At 46.4% G+C, this 23,289-nt stretch overlaps 2 protein-coding genes across 2 annotated transcripts in view; one reads left to right on the plus strand and one right to left on the minus strand.

Moving 5' to 3' along the window:
* The window catches only part of spout1 (SPOUT domain containing methyltransferase 1), a 44,425-nt gene extending 30,620 nt beyond the window's left edge, over window positions 1-13,805 (plus strand). Inside the window, exons 7-12 of the mRNA XM_028809049.2 lie at window positions 302-432; window positions 7,352-7,424; window positions 8,623-8,721; window positions 12,690-12,792; window positions 12,882-13,029; window positions 13,465-13,805. Of these exons, the coding sequence (XP_028664882.2) occupies window positions 302-432; window positions 7,352-7,424; window positions 8,623-8,721; window positions 12,690-12,792; window positions 12,882-13,029; window positions 13,465-13,536 (626 nt within the window). The 3' untranslated portion in view covers window positions 13,537-13,805. The remainder of the gene's footprint in view (window positions 1-301; window positions 433-7,351; window positions 7,425-8,622; window positions 8,722-12,689; window positions 12,793-12,881; window positions 13,030-13,464) is intronic.
* A 4,143-nt stretch (window positions 13,806-17,948) lies between these two features.
* endog (endonuclease G) lies at window positions 17,949-21,462 on the minus strand. Its single transcript, XM_028809050.2, has 3 exons — window positions 20,929-21,462; window positions 18,362-18,471; window positions 17,949-18,281 (listed from the first exon to the last, which is right to left on the minus strand). Exons 1-3 carry the CDS (start codon window positions 21,445-21,447, stop codon window positions 17,999-18,001), a joined length of 912 nt encoding a protein of 303 aa, XP_028664883.2. The 5' UTR covers window positions 21,448-21,462; the 3' UTR covers window positions 17,949-17,998.
* Between the last annotated feature and the right edge of the window lie 1,827 nt (window positions 21,463-23,289).

Below are 23,289 nucleotides of genomic sequence, written 5' to 3' on the forward strand. Positions count from 1 at the left end.
TCAAACTTTGATTTTTGCAATGTGTGTCTGAACCCAAGGTGGGCTAAGTGTTAGTTCCTTGTGAGGAGGGCATCTCAGTCACTTGGCCTCTGACTGCAGGCAGTTCTGACTTTTCAAGGTGATGAGAGGTGGGCAAAAGAACAACTTTTTTTTAATACTTATTTGTATTAAAAGAACATTAAAACTTTTCTGAGAACACTCCAAACAGCATGGAATTGGGTTTCATTAAGAAGAAGAAGAATCAACGTACAGTAAGTTCAAATCTTGTTCCATTGCATAACTGACATGCTGTTTTCCCCAGGATTATTAAACCCCCTGGACAGTCCTCACCACATGCGGATTGACGAAGATGCCGAATTTCGAGAAGGTGTGGTGTTGCAGAGGCCAAGCAAGTCAGGGAAAGGCTCTTATGTCAACTGTGGGATGTATAAGGTACTTCCTCCTTTGGGATTTTTATTTTTTTCTGTTGAGCTCACACAGCCCCCATTGTCTGGGTGGAAGTTTCAGTCTCCCAGTGTCGTCTTGGATTTTTTTTCCTTATTTTCCAGAAATGTACTTGTTGGGTTCATTTAGCAGCTGCGACTGTGGGGGTTTGTATGAGTGGTCCTTGTGATGGACTTGAGGCCTTTTCTTGGGTTGGTTCCCACCTTGAACTCTATGCAAACCCTGAATTGGATTAAGTGGGCTTTATAAAGTTGGGTGTTTTATGAGTTTTACTTTAACCCCAATACTTCATTTTCTGTGTGTGTGTATATATATATATATATATATATATATATATATATATATATATATATATATATATATATAATACATACACACACACAGACCTACATACATATAGTGCATCCGGAAAGTATTCACAGCACTTCATCACTTTTTCCACATTTTGTTATGTTACAGCCTTATTCCAAAATGGATTCAATTCATTTTTCCCCTCAGAATTCTACACACAACACCCCATAATGACAACGTGAAAAAAGTTTACTTGAGGTTTTTGCAAATTTATTAAAACTGAGAAAGCACATGTACATAAGTATTCACAGCCTTTGCCATGAAGCTCAAAATTGAGCTCAGGTGTATCCTGTTTCCCCTGATCATCCTTGAGATGTTTCTGCAGCTTCATTGGACTCCACCTGTGGTCAATTCAGTTGACTGGACATGATTTGGAAAGGCACACACCTGTCTATAGAAGGTCCCACAGTTGACAGTTGATGTCTGAGCACAAACCAAGCATGAAGTCAAAGGAATTGTCTGTAGACCTCCGAGACAGGATTGTCTCCAGACACAAATCTGGGGAAGGTTACAGAAAATTTTCTGCTGCTTTGAAGGTCCCAATGAGCACAGTGGCCTCCATCATCCGTAAGTGGAAGAAGTTTGAAACCACCAGGACTCTTCCTAGAGCTGGCCGGCCATCTAAACTGAGCAATCGGGGGAGAAGGGTCTTAGTCAGGGAGGTGACCAAGAACCCGATGGTCACTCTGTCAGAGCTCCAGAGGTTCTCTGTGGAGAGAGGAGAACCTTCCAGAAGGACAACCATCTCTACAGCAATCCACCAATCAGGCCTGTATGGTAGAGTGGCCAGACGGAAGCCACTCCTTAGTAAAAGGCACATGGCAACCCGCCTGGAGTTTGCCAAAAGGCACCTGAAGGACTCTCAGACCATGAGAAAGAAAATTCTCTGGTCTGGTGAGACAAAGATTGAACTCTTTGGTGTGAATGCCAGGTGTCACGTTTGGAGGAAACCAGGCACCGCTCATCACCAGGCCAATACCATCACTACAGTGAAGCATGGTGGTGGCAGCATCATGCTGTGGGGATGTTTATCAGCGGCAGGGACTGGGAGACTAGTCAGGATAAAGGGAAAGATGACTGCAGCAATGTACAGAGACATCCTGGATGAAAACCTGCTCCAGAGCGCTCTTGACCTCAGACTGGGGCGACGGTTCATCTTTCAGCAGGACAACGACCCTAAGCACACAGCCAAGATATCAAAGGAGTGGCTTCAGGACAACTCTGTGAATGTCCTTGAGTGGCCCAGCCAGAGCCCAGACTTGAATCTGATTGAACATCTCTGGAGAGATCTTAAAATGGCTGTGCACCGACACTTCCCATCCAACCTGATGGAGCTTGAGAGGTGCTGCAAAGAGGAATGGGCCAAACTGGCCAAGGATAGGTGTGCCAAGCTTGTGGCATCATATTCAACAAGACTTGAGGCTGGAATTGCTGCCAAAGGTGCATCGACAAAGTATTGAGCAAAGGCTGTGAATACTTATGTACATGGGATTTCTCAGTTTTTTTATTTTTAATAAATTTGCAAAAACCTCAAGTAAACTTTTACACGTTGTCATTATGGGATGTTGTGTGTAGAATTCTGAGGAAAAAAATGAATTTAATCCATTTTGGAATAAGGCTGTAACATAACAAAATGTGGAAAAAGTGATGCGCTGGGAATACTTTCAGGATGCACTGAATGTGTGTGTGTGTGTGTATGTATTTATATATTATATATATATATATAATATATAATATATTATATTATATATATATATATATATATATATATACACACACACACAGTGTAACCTCGGTTTGCGAGTATAATTCGTTCCGGAAATGTGCTCGTAGTCCAAAGCACTTGTATATCAAAGTGAATTTCCCCATAAGAAATAATGGAAACTCAGATGATTTGTTCCACAACCCAAAACTATTCATATAAAAATGATTAATACAAAATATAAAGTAAAAATACATAAAACAAAGTAACCTGCACTTTACCTTTGAAAAGAGTCATGGCTGGTGTGAGTGAGTTTCTAAACTCTTGTGGGATTGCACCCAACAGGACAACACGCGGAAGAGCGTCCCAAAGCAATCGCAGTCTCCCAGTGCTGTAGCAGTTTGCTGTAAAAGCGAATTCGAAAAGATCGCGGACATGTTATAAGCGCCTGCCGTCGATGGGTGATACAAGGAACATTATAAATGTGCAGGGCCCTGCCTGACTGCTGTGTCTGTGTATAATAAATAACCGCGCTGTTGCTGTTTCAAGCTGAATAAAGCTGGTGTTGCTAAAGTACTGAGACTCAGCTTCGTGTTTTAGGGTGCAAGACGGGGACTTGCACGTCACAGCACACACACACACACGCGCGCACACAATCACAATGCTAATGCTGTAGTAAACAGTATACGCTCGTACGGATGTTGACTATATGAATGAGGCACGCCGACTCAGACGGAGAATAGGAGATGATTACCCACAATCCCGCAACGCGAGAGAGAGAGAACAACCATCAGCTCAGTTGTGATCACATGATGCTCAGCAGACAAAGCGTATACATACTGCAAGACCTCGCTCGTTTATCAAGTCAAAATTAATTAAAAATTTTTGCTCGTCTTGCAAAACACTCGTAAACCAAGTTACTCGCAAACCGAGTGGAACCTCGAGATACGATCACCTCTGTATACGAGAAATTCAAAATACGAGGAAAGTATGAGCGAAAATTTCTGATCTAAATACGAGCATTGGCTCGCGTAACGAGCCACGAGCGAGGCTGTGGGTATAGCTCTCAGCTTAGCGAGGGGGCGTGTTAGCAGTTGCGAGCCGCGATCTGCGGTGTCTGCGTTTCTCACTTAAGTGCACAGGTGGGAAACCGCCCACATCCATGATTGTTCCTGTGGCTGATGGGCTGCAGCGGCCATGTCCTCCCCGCATATATAAAGGAGAGAGAGAGAGAGAGAGCAGGCTCGCGTGTAGCTGAACAGTGAGCTGAACAGGCGAGCCAAACAGCTGAAGCAGGACGGTGTAGAGAAGGTCAGCTGCATTAAGAGTGTCTCGCCTGTTGCAGAGCCCGCAGGTGAGACGCTAACAGAGAAGAAGCACCGGGGATTGTCGTCTGTTTTTTTAAAGACTGCATCCTTTTGACGTTTTAACCTCGTGTTAAAGGATTGTTATTCTTGTGTATTTTAAACCTCCACTTCACAACTGTTTTAAGGATTATTTATTTAAACATTTATTGAATGCTCTACTGCACTTTGGACACCTGTTTTGATTCTTTTAATAATCAGTTATATTATTTACCAGTGTTATTTATTAAAGGTATACTACAGTATATATAATTTATCAGTGTTATTTGTTAGGAAAATTGATTTTTATGTTAATATATTTGGGGTGCGGAACGGATTAACTGGATTTCCATTATTTTCAATGGGGAAGTTTGTTCTAGATACGAGAAATTTGCTATACAAGCTCAGTGCTGGAACGAATTTAACTCGTATCTAGAGGTTCCACTGTATGTATGTATATATATATATATATATATATATATATATTATATATATATATATATATATATAATATACACACACACACACACACTGCCTGGCCAAAAAAAAAGTCGCCACTAAAAAAAAAAAAAGGTCACACACTAATATTTCATTGGACCGCCTTTTGCTTTGATTACGGCACGCATTCGCTGTGGCATTGTTTCGATAAGCTTCTGCAATGTCACAAGATTTTAGTTCCATCCAGTGTTGCATTAATTTTTCACCAAGATCTTGCATGATGGGTGCATCACTTCATCTGCCTGTCTTCTTACCCTGATGCGCCCATCACTCTGGAACAGGGTAACTCTGGACTCATCACACCACATGACCTTCTTCCATTGCTCCAGAGTCCAATCTTTATGCTCCCTAGCAAATTGAAGCCTTTTTTTCCGGTTTGCCTCACTGATTAGTGGTTTTCTTACGGCTACACAGCTGTTCAGACCCAATCCCTTGAGTTCCCTTCACATTGTGCGTGTGGAAATGCTCTTAGTTTCACTATTAAACATAGACCTGAGTTCTGTTGTTGTTTTTCTTTGATTTGATTTCACCAAAAGTTTAAATGATTGCCGATCACGATCATTCAGGATTTTTTTCCGGCCACATTTCTTCCTCGAAGACGATGGGTCCCCACTATCCTTCCAGTTTTTAATAATGCGTTGAACAGTTCTTAACCCAATTTTAGTAGTTTCTGCAATCTCCTTAGATGTTTTCTCTGCTTGATGCGTGCCAATGATTTGACCCTTCTCAAACAGACTAACATCTTTTCCACGACCACGAGATGGGTCTTTCGACATGGTTGTTTAAGAAATGAGAAGCAACTCATTGCACCAGTTGGGGTTAAATAACTTGTTGCCAGCTGAAAGATAGTCGCCCATGCAGTAATTATCCAATGGGAGGCTCGTACCTATTTGCTTAGTTAAATCCAGGTGGTGACTTTTTTTTTGGCCAGTGTATTTATATATATATATATATATATATATATATATATATATATATAGTTTTTCACACCACTGTGTATATGTATATATATATATGTATATATATATATATATATATATATATATATATATATATATATATATATATATATACATATACACAGTGGTGTGAAAAACTATTTGCCCCCTTCCTGATTTCTTATTCTTTTGCATGTTTGTCACACAAAATGTTTCTGATCATCAAACACATTTAACCATTAGTCAAATATAACACAAGTAAACACAAAATGCAGTTTTTAAATGATGGTTTTTATTATTTAGGGAGAAAAAAAATCCAAACCTACATGGCCCTGTGTGAAAAAGTAATTGCCCCCTTATTAAAAAATAACCTAACTGTGGTGTATCACACCTGAGTTCAATTTCCGTAGCCACCCCCAGGCCTAATTACTGCCACACCTGTTTCAATCAAGAAATCACTTAAATAGGAGCTGCCTGACACAGAGAAGTAGACCAAAAGCACCTCAAAAGCTAGACATCATGCCAAGATCCAAAGAAATTCGGGAACAAATGAGAACAGAAGTAATTGAGATCTATCAGTCTGGTAAAGGTTATAAAGCCATTTCTAAAGCTTTGGGACTCCAGCGAACCACAGTGAGAGCCATTATCCACAAATGGCAAAAACATGGAACAGTGGTGAACCTTCCCAGGAGTGGCCGGCCGACCAAAATTACCCCAAGAGCGCAGAGACAACTCATCCGAGAGGTCACAAAAGACCCCAGGACAACGTCTAAAGAACTGCAGGCCTCACTTGCCTCAATTAAGGTCAGTGTTCACGAGTCCACCATAAGAAAGAGACTGGGCAAAAACGGCCTGCATGGCAGATTTCCAAGACGCAAACCACTGTTAAGCAAAAAGAACATTAGGGCTCGTCTCAATTTTGCTAAGAAACATCTCAATGATTGCCAAGACTTTTGGGAAAATACCTTGTGGACTGATGAGACAAAAGTTGAACTTTTTGGAAGGCAAATGTCCCGTTACATCTGGCGTAAAAGGAACACAGCATTTCAGAAAAAGAACATCATACCAACAGTAAAATATGGTGGTGGTAGTGTGATGGTCTGGGGTTGTTTTGCTGCTTCAGGACCTGGAAGGCTTGCTGTGATAGATGGAACCATGAATTCTACTGTCTACCAAAAAATCCTGAAGGAGAATGTCCGGCCATCTGTTCGTCAACTCAAGCTGAAGCGATCTTGGGTGCTGCAACAGGACAATGACCCAAAACACACCAGCAAATCCACCTCTGAATGGCTGAAGAAAAACAAACTGAAGACTTTGGAGTAGCCTAGTCAAAGTCCTGACCTGAATCCAATTGAGATGCTATGGCATGACCTTAAAAAGGCGGTTCATGCTAGAAAACCCTTAAATAAAGCTGAATTACAACAATTTTTGCAAAGATGAGTGGGCCAAAATTCCTCCAGAGCGCTGTAAAAGACTCATTGCAAGTTATCGCAAACGCTTGATTGCAGTTATTGCTGCTAAGGGTGGCCCAACCAGTTATTAGGTTCAGGGGGCAATTACTTTTTCACACAGGGCCATGTAGGTTTGGATTTTTTTTTCTCCCTAAATAATAAAAACCACCATTTACAAACTGCACTTTGTGTTTACTTGTGTTATATTTGACTAATGGTTAAATGTGTTTGATGATCAGAAACATTTTGTGTGACAAACATGCAAAAGAATAAGAAATCAGGAAGGGGGCAAATAGTTTTTCACACCACTGTATGTATGTGTGTATGTATGTGTGTGTGTGTGTATGTATATATAATATAAACATAAAGCTGTGAATTCCCACTTTCCATCTGATGGCTTTTCTTGCCAACCTCCAACTCCTCTGAGACGATGCTAATTTATTGCAGGGCTGTTGGCAGGAAGGGCACTCCTCGGGGAGCGTTCTCATACAAGCAGAAAAGAGACTGAGGTGTTTAAATGTATTATGAAAACCTTACAAAGATCATAACAATAGTTTTCATCGACTACAGATGGGGGGCTGAAAGGCATATTCTACATTTGCCCTTTGTGTCTTCTGTCTTTAGGAAGTGCAAATCGATCGTCAGCTACAAGCTGGACTCCGAGTCACTGTCCAGATGAACAAGACCCATAATTCAGGTATCTCTTTTTCACAGATAAGATTAATAAAAATTGTTTTTTAGTTTTCAAATAAGGTATTTTGAAATCTCCTAAAAACCTTGCAGCTCTTAGGGGCGCAATATCACACAGGAGATCGCAAGGGCAGTGGAATGGAAGATTTCAGTTTACTTCTTAAGTTACTTAATTGAGTTTGAGTATTGTTGCGGAAAATAATTGGTAAATAAAAGAAGTCTTGAGCCATTGTTCTAGTGAAATCCAAAGAGGTCCTTTATTTGCACCATCTGGTGGAGGCTCACCACGTGAGCAGCAAGGCTCTCCATAGCAAGTGGGATTAGTCTCGAGAGAGAGAGAGGATGGCTCCTGTAATCACTTGGGTTCATTTGCATATTGTAGCCAGTCAACATTCCCGTCCCACCAATGAGCACTCAGATAAAAGGTACATTCTGGCAGCACCCCCTCTGCCATTAAATAACATCCAAAGGTCCCAACAGAGTCTTGACTAAGCATTTAGTTTACAGAGTAAGACCTCGGTGTGTCTGTGTGCCTTGCGGTGGGCTGGCGCCCTGCCCGGGGTTTGTTCCTACCTTGTGCACTGTGCTGACTGGGATTGGCTCCAGCAGACCCCCCATGACCCTGTGTTAAGATGTATAGCGGGTTGTAAAATGACTGACTGACTGACTTCTTCTATGGAAACTGTTATCAGTTACATGTTCTTCTATAATATCTCATTTACTTATAAAGAAGTCGGATGTCCTCCGTTTAACAGGCAGTTTCAAGCACGTTTGTTTTTTTTTTTTTTTGTCCTCCCCTTCCAAGTATCCCGTTCTATTTTTTTGTTAATATAGTTAATGAAGCTACTCGGTAAACTGCAGATGAGCTCCTTTGTGAGGGTTACCCCGACATCCTGGTTAAGGTTTTGTCTACACTTTGTGTGCTACGCAGGAGCAAATTTATAAAGAGGAATTTGATCTGAAAATGAAACAAATTGTACAAATAGAGTCCTCTTTCTAATAAGAGAAGAAGCCAGAAAAGAACCAGCCAGTTAAATAGTTTCTGCCTTTAGTGAAGATCCTTAGCATCTAATGAAGAAATTAAGGTGAAGAAAAAGCAAAGTCAGAGAGGTGGGTCGGCTTTGAGCTCAACCGCGGCCTGCTGGTTCACTTGTGCACTTACCGATTCTAAAATTGGCTTCAATGTTCTTCTTTTTCATTTTTAGAAAGCCGAGTCTATCAAGGGAAAGTGGTGGCTCCACACATCCCAAGAACCAAGTGTGGACTCTACTGGGGTTACAACGTCCGACTGGCCTCGTCTCTCAGTAAGTTCTGTTTCAAACACACATCCGTGTTAGGATTTCAGAGGACAAATGGAGGAGAATGTAATCACACTTGAGGCAGGTCTTCTGTCTGCTGCCTAGGAGGCGAGCCTGGTTACATTCTGTAGCTCTTAGTTGTGCTTGCTTGGGCAACTTGTCTTTGATGTTACCTGTTTCTGTTGGTCAAGTTATGTAGCTGTCCTTCTCCTAGACCTTCATTACAAGCTTGTAGAGAAACTCTGTTTAATTACAAAGCCTGTCCCTCCCTCGTCCGTGTGATGTGACTGTTTTACCTGAGGGCTGCTATGTTGTGGAGAGGTCCTGATCATGGGTCTTACCATGTAGACTCTTAAGTCCCACTCTGCACCTTGTCATGGACATGCAGTCTGCAACTCTGCTTGTGGCCTTTGTCAGAGTGAACCAGAGTTGACTGCTTCTGTGGTTAAAGTGATTCCTCCTTTCTTTCTTCTCTTCTCTTATCTCTAGACCCCAGATGGTTTATTACAAAGAGTTTTAAGGTGAAGCAGAAGACCAGGTCCCACAGTTTATTCTCTAAACTAGAAACAGAGTGAATGAATGTGACCATAAAAACAAATTCTGGATGAACAGCAGCTCACCTGGCTAGGAGTCCAGGCCCCAGTGTGTCCCAGTGTCCAGTAGCCCTGACTTCTCAGTTGATAGGACTTGATCCACCAGCATAGTCTCTGGATGGAGAAAAACAACTGCTGACGTGGCCCCATATTGAAGCTGGACTTGTTCTTCCTTATTGTACCTTTGGACAAAATGGGCACAACTCCCTTACTGTGATAAGGATGGCCATTCCAAGAAGTTGTTGAAACTTGTACCATTCAGAGCCCCTCCAGTGTCTGTGGGTGGGGTAGAATATTTCTGTTTGTCTTTTAGCGCCCAAAACTGGTTAATATGTCATCTTGGATGACCCCAAGTTCCTCTTTTAATTGGTTCTGACCTGTTACATGGTTAGCAGAGCGGAAAGGCAGATCACTCGGGTTAATCAGCAAGTTACAGTGCAAACATTTTCTTTTAAACCGTGGAAGCCTTTCTCTGTGCATACTTTATCACTTTTAAGGAGTACCAGTAAAATAGCTAAGAATCAACACAAGCAATTACATCAAGTAATTGTAAATGTCCATCAACTGTTGCTGTGCAGGTTCACTCTCACCTTACTGACAAGGCTTTGTTTGAACAGTTTCAGTCTGGTGTACAGAGAGCGAGCGCCTGGTCAAAGTCACCAGTGGGCTCCTTGATGTGAGATCTGCCTGTGACACAGTGTCTCGTCATGTCCTCCTGGAGAGATCAGAATCAATTGTTATCATTGGCATCCATCTCTCTGACCCTGCTCGGTTTGTACAGTTACATTTCAGATAATAATAATAATAATTCTTAGCATTTCTATAGCCCTTTTCTCACTACTCAAAGCGCTCAGCAATTGCAGGTTAAGGGCCCAACAGAGCAGAGTCCCTATTGGCATTTACAGGATTCGAACCAGCAACCTTCTGATTGCTAGTGCAGGTCCGTAGCCTCGGAGCCACCACTCCGCCCTCTAGATCAGGAGTTTGTCCAGTTGTTAGTGGTGTACCATCTTCTATCCATCTTCTATTTATTTCCCTGCTGCCTCTTGGTCATATTTTTAGGAAATTTGGTATGCTAGTGACACCCTGCTTTATCTGTCATCTAAGCCTGATGCCAGCCTTTCACCCGCTTCCCTTTCTGACTGTTTGCAGGATGTTAAATTTATGGTTGTCTGCTAACTTCTGAAATTCATCCATCCATCCATTTTCCAACCCGCTAAATCCGAACACAGGGTCATGGGGGTCTGCTGGAGCCAATCCCAGCCAACACAGGGCACAAGGCAGGAACCAATCCTAGGCAGGGTGCCAACCCACCGCAGGACACACACAAACACACCCACACACCAAGCACACACTAGGGCCAATTTAGAATCGCCAATCCACCTAACCTGCATGTCTTTGGACTGTGGGAGGAAACCCACGCAGACACGGGGAGAACATGCAAACTCCACGCAGGGAGGACCCGGGAAGCGAACCTGGGTCTCCAAACTGCGAGGCAGCAGCGCTACCACTGTGCCACCGTGCCACCCACTTCTCAAATTAAAGATTGATAAAAAGAGAAGTTCTTCTGGTAGGAACTAAAACCATTTGGGCCAAATGTGACACTATTTCCCTGACTATTGATAATTCTCTGATCTCTGGTGTCATTCTTGACGGTACCTTCAAATATGAAGCACATATTAAGTCTGCATGTTTCCATCTGCGTAATGTTAGCTGTCTGCGTCAGTTTCTTAAAGCTCATAGCACTGCTATTCTTTGGTTGCCTCTCGCATTGATTACTGTAGTCCTCGGGTCTTGTACTGTGTTAGCCGTTATGAAGGTAGTGAGGACTGTAATTCAATCCTCGCTGCTCCGGAGAGCACATGAATCTTGTCCTTCACAAACTGGCACCTCCGTATCTCTTTGATCTTCTTCCTATATTCTTTGATGCTCCTCTTCCTCTCTTAATCTTCACATACCTCCTACCTGCCCAGCTACTTTGGGGTTTAGAGCTGTCCGCTGAGTAGCCCCCCTCGTCTCTGGAACACTCAAGCCATCCATAACTTTGACTTTCTTCCTACCTTAAAGCACACTTTGTTCAGATTGCTTATTTTGTTTGACATTCATTTGTGTTGATATTTTTATGTTGCATTAGCGCTGGTTTTATTGTAACTGTAATTTTGCTATTTATTGTGTTTTGTAAGGAGTCCTCGAGTGCCTTGAAAGGCACCTGTAAATGAACTCTTTGAGGGCTGAATATTTTTTCCAAAAAGCACACAGAGCAATGGCTTTCACACAGAAATCAACATAAAACTTGTGATGCTGCGTGCTGTAGGCTGCCAGGCTGTCTTCAAATGATTGGGTGGCAATGACAGTTGGGGTCCCAGTGCATCGCAAGCTGTAAGTGGCGGTCCTCCTAGGCGAATGTTGCTTTGGCGCGTCAGCTTCCCAAACCTGTTCAGTGCCATCATCATCAGCTGATACTGGTACCTCGCATTCGTTTTCCTTCACTTGTGTCAAAATTGGAGTCTGACAAGTCAGTCCACTTCAGCGCTAGTGTGCAAAACGTCATCCACGGAGTATTTTGCTTTATGCATTCGCTTCGATCTCTCGCCAGACGTCGATGCGATTTTTACTGTTGTCTGCACCTCGCTAATCACACAAGCGCAGGGAATTCTCAGTCAAATCAGTGAAGCAACAACTGAAGCATAACGGCGGATTTTGTCACCGTTTACAGTTGATTACCACCGTCAACCCCTTAAATGAATCGATCAAAGTCACCACATCAAGAGGTCTGTGTGGATGACCTGTCGTGGTCTAACTCGAGCTAAGGTATACAGTGGGATTCCCGTGTACATAATATTTCAATTAAAAGGCTGGCATTGTTGCGCCCGTTTCCTCCACAGATCAGTCCTTCTGAATGGTTCACATTTTCCTACCACCATTTCACCATCTCGACAAACGTTGCTGATACACACAGACGTAGAACTGGCATAACTAAGAGAGCTAAAATGAACTGTGAGCTCGTTCATCCGAGTCCTCAGACTTGAGCAACTCCAGCTCAGCTCAGCATGCTTTGGGTGTTTGATGACGGACAGAGAAATGGTGTGAGAGCAGAAATAAAGGCCCACCACTACCATACGCGATGGACGTCACATTCACCACACAGGCCTTTAACTTGAACCACAAGAATATTCGAGTACTTGCTGCTTGGTCTCATCGCCCTCCTTATAAGGATTGGTTGTGAAGTCTTGTGAACGTGGAAGGATAAAGAGCATGTGACCCCATCTTTGTATTCCTCCCAGACTCTTGGTTCATTTCAAGTCTGCCATTGACGTGACACAGACACTCACAACCCATTGACCAGCATGACAGTTGCTTACCTGGTGCTTCCGTTTGCAGGCATGGTGTTGGCAGAGTGTCCCTACAAAGAGGGCTATGACCTAACAATTGGGACTTCTGAGAGGGGCAGCAGTGTGGATGATGTCTGCCTGTCCCCCTTTAGGTAAGGTCTTTAACGTGACATACTTCCTACTGTCTACTGTTTCCTGGTCATGCTCCAATGGTTGATATATTGGCTTTGTTTTATTAAAGGCACCTTCTTGTCGTGTTCGGAGGGCTTAATGGTTTGGAGGCCAGTGTGGATGCCGATGAGAAGCTGGACATCACTGACCCCCGTGTTCTTTTTGACCTCTATTTGAACACGTGCCCAGGACAAGGTAGCAGAACGATACGGACTGAGGTCAGTGGAGACCATTCAGCCTGTGCATCTCTCTTGAAGAGCTGCTAGATCGTAGTTTGGGCAAAGGCCACTTTTATTTTCAGTTTTCATGTACCTTCCTTGTTTTCTGTTAGGTTTACTTAGACGTGTAGTTCACTGCTCACCTGGAAAGAAATGTGCTGGACCCCCAAACCTACCAAATGAGAGGCGCTCATCCTGTGTGATTTCAAACACCAGTGAACTGGACGAGCCCTTAGCAGCTTCTCGTGTCTGTCACTGGCTGTGTTGAGCACTGTTTGTCTTCTGTTAGGAGCTGGTAGAGCTCTGTTTGGAGACTTGTGGCTGCTGGCCATTGAGCATGAGGACAGAGAAGTGGTAGGGCCATTTCCAGGTGACAGTGGGCTTTATTTATTATTCCGGCCCAGTTCTGATGTTAACCACATTTCTGTTTCTTAGGAGGCCATTCTTGTTTCTCTGTCTGGATTACGACCAAAAATCAACAGAGCTTTTGGAAAGTCAGCCACGTGATGATGACGATGATGAAGATGAAGATGCAGTAAGCCCTGGATTAAGGGGGGGTGTTGCTTTTCTTTGTTTGTAGTCTGGGGACCCCTGAAGTTCCTGTTGGAAGTGTAGAAGCTGGTGCTGCCTTCACTGGTTGATGGTGGAGCTGGAAATTGGACTTGAGTGTTGAGCTTCTGCTCTTGGCCCTGACAGCCTGAGCTCAAGTCCTGCACGTGTTGTCTCTTTTTATATACACAGTATAATTAAAGGCCGTTACTTCCTACTGCTCATCTCTTTTTGGCATATTAATCATCTAACTGACTTTAACTCCTCAATTTTCAAACCTGTGTTTTCTTTTCTAGAACTGTGAGGAGCAGCTTTGGGTTTGATTTGGTTCTAGTCTGCCATTCATGGGCACCAAGGACTTGATTAACGTTCACAGCACTGTACCAACATGGCTTCACTACAAAGGCCTACCTCGTCCCCTTCCTAATCTCCTGTGTTTTACAAGTTGAATGGCCTCCGCCCTTTACACAAAATGAAGACATTAGAGAGAGACCCGGAGTGATCCCACATCAGGGTGGTCTTCATACGGGGAACAGAGAGTTTCGGTACTTGGATGAAGCATCTTTAGCAGTAATGATTGTTGTCATTCACATTACCCCCTCTTGTCTGCTTTATTTTTAATTTTATTAAAATCCAATAACATGCCATACAGGCAAGTCAAGTTTAAGAAAAGGAGGTTTGAAACAAATCAGCACCCACCTATGAGAGAGCGCGCCAGGCCAGCACTTTAAACTGGTAAAAATAAGTAAACAGACAAATTAATAAGTGAATAAAAGAGAGGGGAGAGAACAGTACCAGTGCTTCTGTGAGGGCCGTGCAGAGTGGAGGCAGAAAGAACCTCTGTGTTTCTCCCAGTCGATTCTGGGGTTCATCAGGGGGTGTTCTGCTCCTACTCTGTTCAATGATCACATGGACTGGGTGTTGGTCAGGGTCACGGGGTCCAGTGGCTGGGGGGCATCTGTTGGTGAAGAAAGATTCACTGATCTTGACTTTACTGACAATGCTGTGAGTCAATGGAGGCTCAGAGTGAGGGTCCTGATAAAAACCAACAGCCAGGCCTTTAATGACCTCTCGGGCACGGCCATCAGCAGTGTCTGTCTGTGAAGAGAGTGTCGACCTCGTTATTGAGAGGTTTACTGACCTCGGCAGTGACATTCATGTGACTCTGGTGACTCCTCCTATGATATCTCAGCAAAAGGACAAAAGCCCAAGTCTTTAGAGTCCTGGTGCTCCCTGTTTGTGAGACATGGACGCTCTCCTGTGTCTCTTCAGAGGGTCCTTGGGGGACGTTGGTGTGACTTTGTGTTGCTCACCGAGTCCCAAATGAGGCACATGAGTCTTTAGAGTCCTGGTGTCCCCTGTTTGTGATACATGGCTGTTATCCAGTGACCCGAGATGAAGACTGGACTCCTGTGTCTCTTCAGAGAATCTTTGGGTCCCGCTGGTTTGACTTTGTGTTGCTCATGGAGTCCTGAATGAGGCACATGACCTGAAGTGTGAGGGAGCGTCAGTTACGGCACTACGGCCATGTGGCGCGTTTCCCCGAGGGTGATCCAACTCCTTGTCAACCGGAGTGGCTGGACCAGGCCAAGGGGTCGCCCACATAACACCTGGCTGCGGCAGATAGAGGGTGGGACAGGACCGCGTGTCTGCCTGGGGGGTTGCCAACCGGGATCCTGAGTTGTTTTGTCATGCGGTGATGTGCTGTGCCAGTGCAGTTGACTTGACTTGGGGAGAACCTTCTTCCTCAATTTAAAAGCTTTTTCTAAAATGGCATCAATCAGATCCTGTCAGGTTTTGAGGAAGTTCTGCACAGATCCTTGGAGTGAGAATTTGATTTTGTTTTCCAATTTCCAATCCTATATAACATCAGTTACCCACTGACTTATAAGGAGGTGAGTTAGGATTCTTCCAGTTGAGCAAAACAAGTCTGCGTGCCAATAGTGAAGTAAAGGCCATGACAGTTTGTTTGTTCTTTTCCACTTTAAGCCCCTCGGTGAGCCCACCACACACACAGCTGTTAGTGGATTAGGAGGGATTGGGACCCTAAGGCAGTCTGAGAGGCATTTAAAGGTTTTGGTCCAGAATGTTGTTCATTTGGTGGACACTCGGAACATGTGGCCCAGTGAGGCAGGAGCTCGATTGCAATGTTCACAGGTTGTCTCTCGTCCTGGATACACTTTGGCCCATTTTAAATGAGAGCGATGTGCTCTATCAATGACTTGAAGTTGAATAATTGTATGCTTTGTGCATATGGAGCTCGAGAGAATTCTCTGCATTGCTACCTTCCACTCCTTTTCTGAGATGTTGAGGGAGAGACCCCACTGAGCTCTTGGATCTTTGAAAGGGAGGGACTGTAAAACGGAGAGAAATGCTGTCTGAGCCCTGGAGCCTGATCGATATTAGAGGTAGGAGGAGGTGAGGGACATGGGGCAGGTTCTGTTTAACAAACCTTCTAGTGAAGGAAATGTGGTGCTGGAAAGTGTAATTGTTGGTAGGCCGTGAAGACGTTGTCTATGTGCCGATCTCGAGGTGATTTAATTCTGAACTGCATATGTTTGAGAGGGTGGACAAAGGTGGCGATTGTGCAGAGGTGCCACAGATAGAAGCCTCTGTCTTGAGGTGCGTCCTCCATTGGTGAAGCACCATTGGCGTGTTAGCATGTTGGTGAGGACTTGGACTTACTGGGGCACAAAACAAGGAATGTAAAGCATTGCTGCAGGATTTGATTTCTATTGTGGACCAGGCCTGCGTCTGTTCATCTCTGTGCCCAGGTCTTTATAGCTCGTATGTTTGCCACCCAGTAATACAACTGAAGGTTAGGTAGCGCCGTGCCACCTCCTGCCTTAGGTCTTTGTAGGGTCGCCCTCTGGCTACGTGGAGGTGTTGAATTCCAAATACACGAGGTTATGATTGAATCTGGGGCGGCACGGTGGCGCAGTGGGTAGCGCTGCTGCCTCGCAGTTGGGAGATCTGGGGACCCGGGTTCGCTTCCCGGGTCCGCCCTGCGTGGAGTTTGCATGTTCTCCCCGTGTCTGCGTGGGTTTCCTCCGGGCGCTCCGGTTTCCTCCCACAGTCCAAAGACATGCCGGTTAGGTGGATTGGCAATTCTAAATTGGCCCTAGTGTGTGCTTGGTGTGTGTGTGGGTGTGTTTGTGTGTTTCCTGCGGTGGGTTGGCACCCTGCCCAGGATTGGTTCCCTGCCTTGTGCCCTGTGTTGGCTGGGATTGGCTCCAGCAGACCCCCGTGACCCTGTGTTCGGATTCAGCGGGTTGGACAATGGATGGATGGATGGATGATTGAATCTAATTAATTAAAACCTGATTGATTGATGTCTATGGGGAGGCTTTGACATGGAAAGAGAAGCTGAGGGAGGATATCCATCTTAACAACATTAATTGTCATTCCAGCTCCAGTGAGATGAAGGGCTGACCGTCTATGCAAGTCTTGCTTATTTGATGTTGCTAAAGAGCTTTATGTCTACTTGTGATGTTGACCCCTCGGTATTTAATCAAAGTGACGGTGGCACGAGTGTCTAACATCGAGTGCTGGAGAATTCACTGGAAGAGCACACGTTTAGTCAAATTGATTTGGAGACCAGAACTCTTGTGTTAGTGCTGTTTGGACTGCAGGCTCAGGATTTGGTGGCTCTGATGTCACCTGCGTACAGTGATATGCTCTCCTCACGTCCTTCTCTGATGATTCTCTTCAACAGTGAGTGCTCAGTGGTGACGAGGGGCCGCCTTGTCGTCCCCTTCAGACTCGTTTCAGGCCCTCTGTGTTGGGCTCAAGTCAGGACTTTGAGACACTCGGTTGTCGTCCTGCTGCATAACCTGCTGGGGCTTCAAGTTGTGGACGTTCTGTTCCAAGTGTGTAACAGCACACCATCTCCGCATCAGATTGCAGGCCTGATGTTGCTGCTGTCTGCCTGGTCGGGCCTTGTGCCACCCAGCGTGCCCGACTCCTTGTGGATTACTGGCTGAGGGGTCTGTGGTGGCCTTACCAGAGCCCACTCTTTTGGGGTCTCCTTGACCTTCCCCTCTGCACTCGGACTATAAGGACCCTATCATACAGTAGAACATTTTCATAGCAAGTGACTGGACGTTCAGTTTTCAGACACGGATTCACACAAACGCGTACGCCCGCACTGTTTAAGAGTGAAAGGCCACTTTATTTATTTCAGTTCTTTTTTTAAAAATGAAGAAGGGGGACAGACAGACAGACAGCCGAGTGCAGTTCATTTGTCAGATTGTGAACAGATAACCAAACTGAGGGGTTTCAGCCAGAGCCCCCCAACCGTTAATGCCTGGCACTCGGGACACAGTAACCATAATTGAGCTGAGCTGAAAGAGCTTTCAAGTCAATGTGGGCATCTCGTGTCATCTCCAGTCCAGAGCCAGCGTGTGCCACTTGTACCCCCTCATTTACTGCCAGCTGTGATTGCCCTCAGGCTGTTTGTCCTTTTCATGATGTTTGGTACAAACAATAAGCCAGATGCCCGCTCGATGCTTTCTATGGGCACCAAGAAGCGTTCCAGTGGGATCTTCTCGTCCATGGGGATGTTGGGCATCACGTAGGGCCGCAGCTCCACCTCACCGTTGTGCTTCTCTAAGATGACCACCTTGAAGAAGTGGGTGGGTACGGCCACGTTGTTCCTGCCCAGGACCTGGTACTTGACGTACGTCTTCCCGTCGGACTCCTTTCTGTAAATCGACAAGAAGGCGCGTCAGACTTGCGCTAGTCGAGGGCACAAGGAGACAGAAGCCCCCCAAGGCAGACTCACCGTGGCAGGTAGAGAGGTCCGGTGCACACAAAGACGTTCTTGTGCTGCTTGGTCAGGCTGCGACACAACTTCTCCAGGTTATTCCAAGCGTTCTGATTTAAATGGGGATTCTGGAAAACGAGAGAAAAACCAAAAGTGACGACGACATCTTTAATAAAAACACAAAAGGGCAACGAGGGGCAGGGGGGTACTGCAAAGGCCAAGTCGTGACGGGTCAGGGTGCCCACCTCACCCTGCTCGAGTGACACCTTTGTCCCCAGCCTGGCCCGAGGCTTTACCTTCACCATTCCAGGCCACGAGGAGGTCCTTGGTGATCAAATCTCATTACTCCACTAGGGGGCTCCAGCTTGGAGAAAAGGGCAGCGCTGACGTTTAGGATGAGCGGTGCCCACATGGCATCCTCCTCTGTTTGTCTCTCAGATGAGACGTGGAGATACAGGGGGCACTGCAGTGAGTTGTGTGTGCCAGGAGGCTGCCTGCTGCGCCCTTCTTTTCAGTAGCAGAGCCCATCCAGAGAGTCATCAGCCACAGGTTGAGCATCAAGGTGCCACCTTCAGTTCTGCTGTGGTGTGGGTGCAGACTTCTGTGTTGGCAGAAACGTTCACATGCAGCCACGTTCAGTTCTCTTGACGGCACTCACGTTGCACTGTGGGCGCCTAGCGAGAACAAAGCTGCTTCTGTTACCCGTGGGCAGGGACTTTCCATTAATGCACAAGTCATCTGTGCCACCAAGATGTGGCTGGCAAGAGTTGTGTCTTAATGGCCCGAGTCAGCCTGTGATTTTGAGGCACTCTGTCTGGCACCAGACTGGCTAAGCCCCCCGTTCTGTTCATTGTAACAGCAGTTACGGCATTACGTGTGCCAGGCGCTGACCCCCAGACTACAGAGGTGAGGAGTTTGAATGCGGAGCTCAGGCGGCGGAGTCTTGATGTGCCAGGTGGGCGGCTGATCTGCTGGCATTGTGACTTGGCGTAGGCTCACATTTCAACTCAAATCTGTGAGAGCCGAGGGTCTTCAGAGAGGGGGCGGCACATGAGACGTAATGTCTTTTTTTTTTCTTTTTTTACTTCCCCCCCCAACCCCCCCGTCCCTGATTTGTCCCGTGTGTATGTGACATGCCAACATAATCCTAAAATGACACGTCTCGAGTCGGAGCAGTCAAAGCCATTCAGGGATTACGAGCTCTTTGTAGGCAGGAAAACGGCCCGCCAGCTGCCACGGTCACAAAAGGAGTTGGCGTTCCTGTCTGACCGCCAACTTGGCACTCATGGGAGAAGGTGGCAGAACTTCAACATTCCGAGCCAAACTCCTGGCTGGGCTTGGAAAACAGACGAAGAAGACAAGTTTATTGTCTTGTTTTAAGTGAAGCCCCCCGGACCCGCTCTGTGCCCTCGTTAGTGTCGAGTTTGAGTCAAAACAATAAAGAACAATTCAACATTTATTATGTGGAAGAGGAAGGTGGCACCACACCCAGCAGGACCCGCTCTACTGACGTCACAATCGGGACAGCAGGCGCGGGTCACTTGTCATCAGTGCCTTACACAGGCATGTCCAAGTGTTTGTGATCTAGCGCCTTTCATGCCAGTCTGTGCCACCATGATCTAACATGGCAGGCATCTGCTGGGCTTTTGTTTGTCGTACTCCACTCTTGGGGGGACTCCTGACACGCCCACGGAGGAGTCGCACCAGTATAGCACCTTACATCCTACAGTAAATGACAGAACACTAGGACAGTCTGGACGAGAGCACTCGGCCCACCAGAGCCCACCAGTCCTCCGTAATGACATCGAGTCGAGTGCTGAGGGTCCCTCAAGTCCTGCTGCCCACCGCTCTATGTGGTCACTCAGCTGTGTGTCTGGGGTCCTCTTCCTAATGTTGGAGTGACACTCTCCCTTTACCAGTGTCCAGTGGTGTCCCCCCGCCATGTGCTCTCGATGGCCTCATTTTAAAGTCACCATCTCAAGCCACTGCACTGATGGCCTTCATCATTTTGCACCCTTCAGTCAGGTCTCCTCTTCCTCTCTGTAAAGGCTCCACTCCCCCCGTAGCCCCCCATTATCAGCCCAGTCGCCCTTCTCTGGACCTTCTAATGTGCTGCAGTGTCCTCTTTGGAGACTCAAACTGCCCCCAGGACTCCATCACCAGTGTGTTATAAAGACTCAGCAGGTCCTCCAGACGTCAAGGCGCTATATAACTGGACATTCTGTGAGCCACTGACAAGTCCCTAAGGCTCACTTTGGTGACAAAATGCTGTCATTTGTTCGGATTTCGGTGGCTTTTAGATTTAAGTAACAGCTGCCAGAGTATCGCTATTTATTTATTTATTTATTTATTTTATTTTTCTGCTGACTTTTGCTCTTCAGGTTTCTTCGGTTGTCTCAATAATCAAATAGAAAGACGCGAGTAAAAACGAGTAGCACTTGGCTGCCTTCGTCTCCGTCAATTCTCAGACTTGAACCAAACCTGACGGCCCCCGTACTGACGGGACTCGACGACGGTCACCGGACTGACTCGGACCCTCAGCACACCCACCGTTATCCCCCCGGCGGCGCGATGGCGGACTCTACCTGCGGGGCCACGTTGCTCAGGTAGAAGGTGTCGTCCATCGCCTTCTGGCTCCACTTGTGGTTCGCCGCCGCGGCCAGGTGGCCCCGGTCAAAGCCGCTGCCGCGGTAGTCGTCGTTGCCGGCCCGGTGGTACACGTGGACCGAGTCGTCCTCGCGGAATTCGCTGACCTTCCGGTCGGCCAGGCCGCTCAGTCGCTCGGTGCTCAGCTGCTCGATCACCCAGTGCGCCGTCCGGTTGCGCGGGTCGTACGACAGCACGTAGGACTCCCGGCTCTTGAGGTGAGCCAGGCCCGGGAAGCCGTACTTCATGATGCCGGTGGACTGGTAGGGTGTCATCTCCAAGGAGGAGGAGGACGCGGCGGACACCTGCGGCACGGGGATCACGGGCACCCGGCGCAGCACCTCCGGGGCCGCGCTGCCGCCGAGCGAGTAGTACGTCAGGCAGGAGCCGAGGCCGGCGCCGAGAGCCAGGGTCGCGCCGGGGAGCAACCATTTGGAGCAGATGAGAGAGCGCCGCATAGTCAGCCGGCAAGGAAGAGTTACAGCGACCCGGCCGGCGCCGCTCAGTGACGTCATCGACGTGCGCCTGACGTCCTGCCATTCCGAGGCACTTTACTGGTTCGACTCCCACCGAAGTACCCGATCAAATGACTCGATTGATTGGGGTCGTCAGTCATTCAAAGCAACAGACACGCGAATCCCTGATTATGATGTATGTCATATTATTGAGCGAGTCCTGTTGATTAAATTGCACATTACATCTGCGGGTATGTCACGTGACGGGGGTCTGGTCACCTTAGACACCGTTAGAATAGCCGACTACGACACCCCGATTTTATTAAGAGACTGAGAACTCTTCAGAGGTTTCTTTAAAAAAAAGTACAGCAAAAAGATAAAATGACATAAGAATGTCAAGAAGAGCGCACAGTCCACCGTCTAAACGTCCGTTAAAAACGTGAACCTGCGGTGGTGCGGAGCCCGGTTTACGTGCTGCGTTACCCCGACTGTCCCCAGCTGTGCGCTCTCTTCGCCGGTTGCTTGATTTCCAAATTGTCCAAATCCTGTCAGCGTTCCCTCTCCCTCTGTTGACCTCAGCACTCGTCGCTTCTCACTCGCTCGGCCCACGACTGCTGGCTCTCTGGTGGGACGGTCTCTCCCTCCCTGTTGCCGTCCGTGTGCCCCTGGGCTGTGCATGTGTGAGTGGTCTTGGCAGCGTTCCCCGTCCCTCAGCCCAGAAGTTGAAATCTCCTTCAGTCCCGGCCCAGATCAACAGGACGATGGCACATCTCCAATTCCTGAGCTTAAGAAATGACGTAAAGAACAACATAAAGTATCGAGCGCACATCTGCTGATCGGAGCCCGATGGCCCCAGACAGTCAGGGAGACACAAACGTGTTGTAAGGAAGGAGCAGACAGTCCTGTGATCACAATGGTGTGTTGTTTGTGTGTTTAGGCAGCTGAAACTTCAAAGCAGGCGACTCTTTTACAAGACAGCAAATCCCTGCAGTATGTCCTGTAGACGGCCATCACAACAATGGCTGCCTATTGTCCCTTCATCTACTGTCTTTTCAATGTAATATTTGCAGGTGTCTTTGCCTAAGAGAAAAAAAGAAACCCCCCCCAGTGTGCCAAAAAACTCTCCCCCCCTCTGACAGGTAATTCATGTCGTGTCAACTTCACAACGGCAGCGCAGTGGGGTGACCAGCACCCTGCTTCATGGCCAGCGTCCCAGGATTGAAGGAATTGATAGATAGATAGACAGACAGATGAAAGGCACTATATGATAGACAGACAGATAGATAGATAGATACTTTATTAATCCCAAGGGGAATTGTCCTGTTGGCCTGTTTTAGGAGGCTGAAACATAAAGAGGGACCAAAGACTTGTGTGCATTGTGACGTGGCACACGATACTCTATGGGGGGACGATGAATGACTTGTGTCCCGGTCTGGGACTTCGAAGATCAGGTCACCCTGCAATGAAATTAAAACAAGACACCAAGCTAATGAAGTGAAGGAGAATCTGGTGACTCATTTGTGAATCAAAAGAAATGACAAGAACTGTGAGAGTCGTCATCAGCTGATGTTTCAGTTCAACCTCCAAAAGAATCCGTAAGTGATCCGCACTCGGGACAGTCAGTGAGCTGGAAAAGGTCAACACTGAAGTGAAGGTGAAACGAAAGGATAAGCGTCTGTCAGTGTGTCTGCCTGCTTGGTGTGTCTCTGTTGTTCCAATGGATGGCGCATCATGAACACTTTTACCCATAAAATGCATTTCATTTTTCATTCCAACAGATGGCGCATCACAAAGATTGACACTGCTTTTTCAAATCCCATACCAAATGGCCAGTCACAGAGACAC

The sequence above is a fragment of the Erpetoichthys calabaricus genome, chromosome 9 (assembly GCF_900747795.2).
Source record: "Erpetoichthys calabaricus chromosome 9, fErpCal1.3, whole genome shotgun sequence".
Taxonomy (NCBI): domain Eukaryota; kingdom Metazoa; phylum Chordata; class Cladistia; order Polypteriformes; family Polypteridae; genus Erpetoichthys; species Erpetoichthys calabaricus.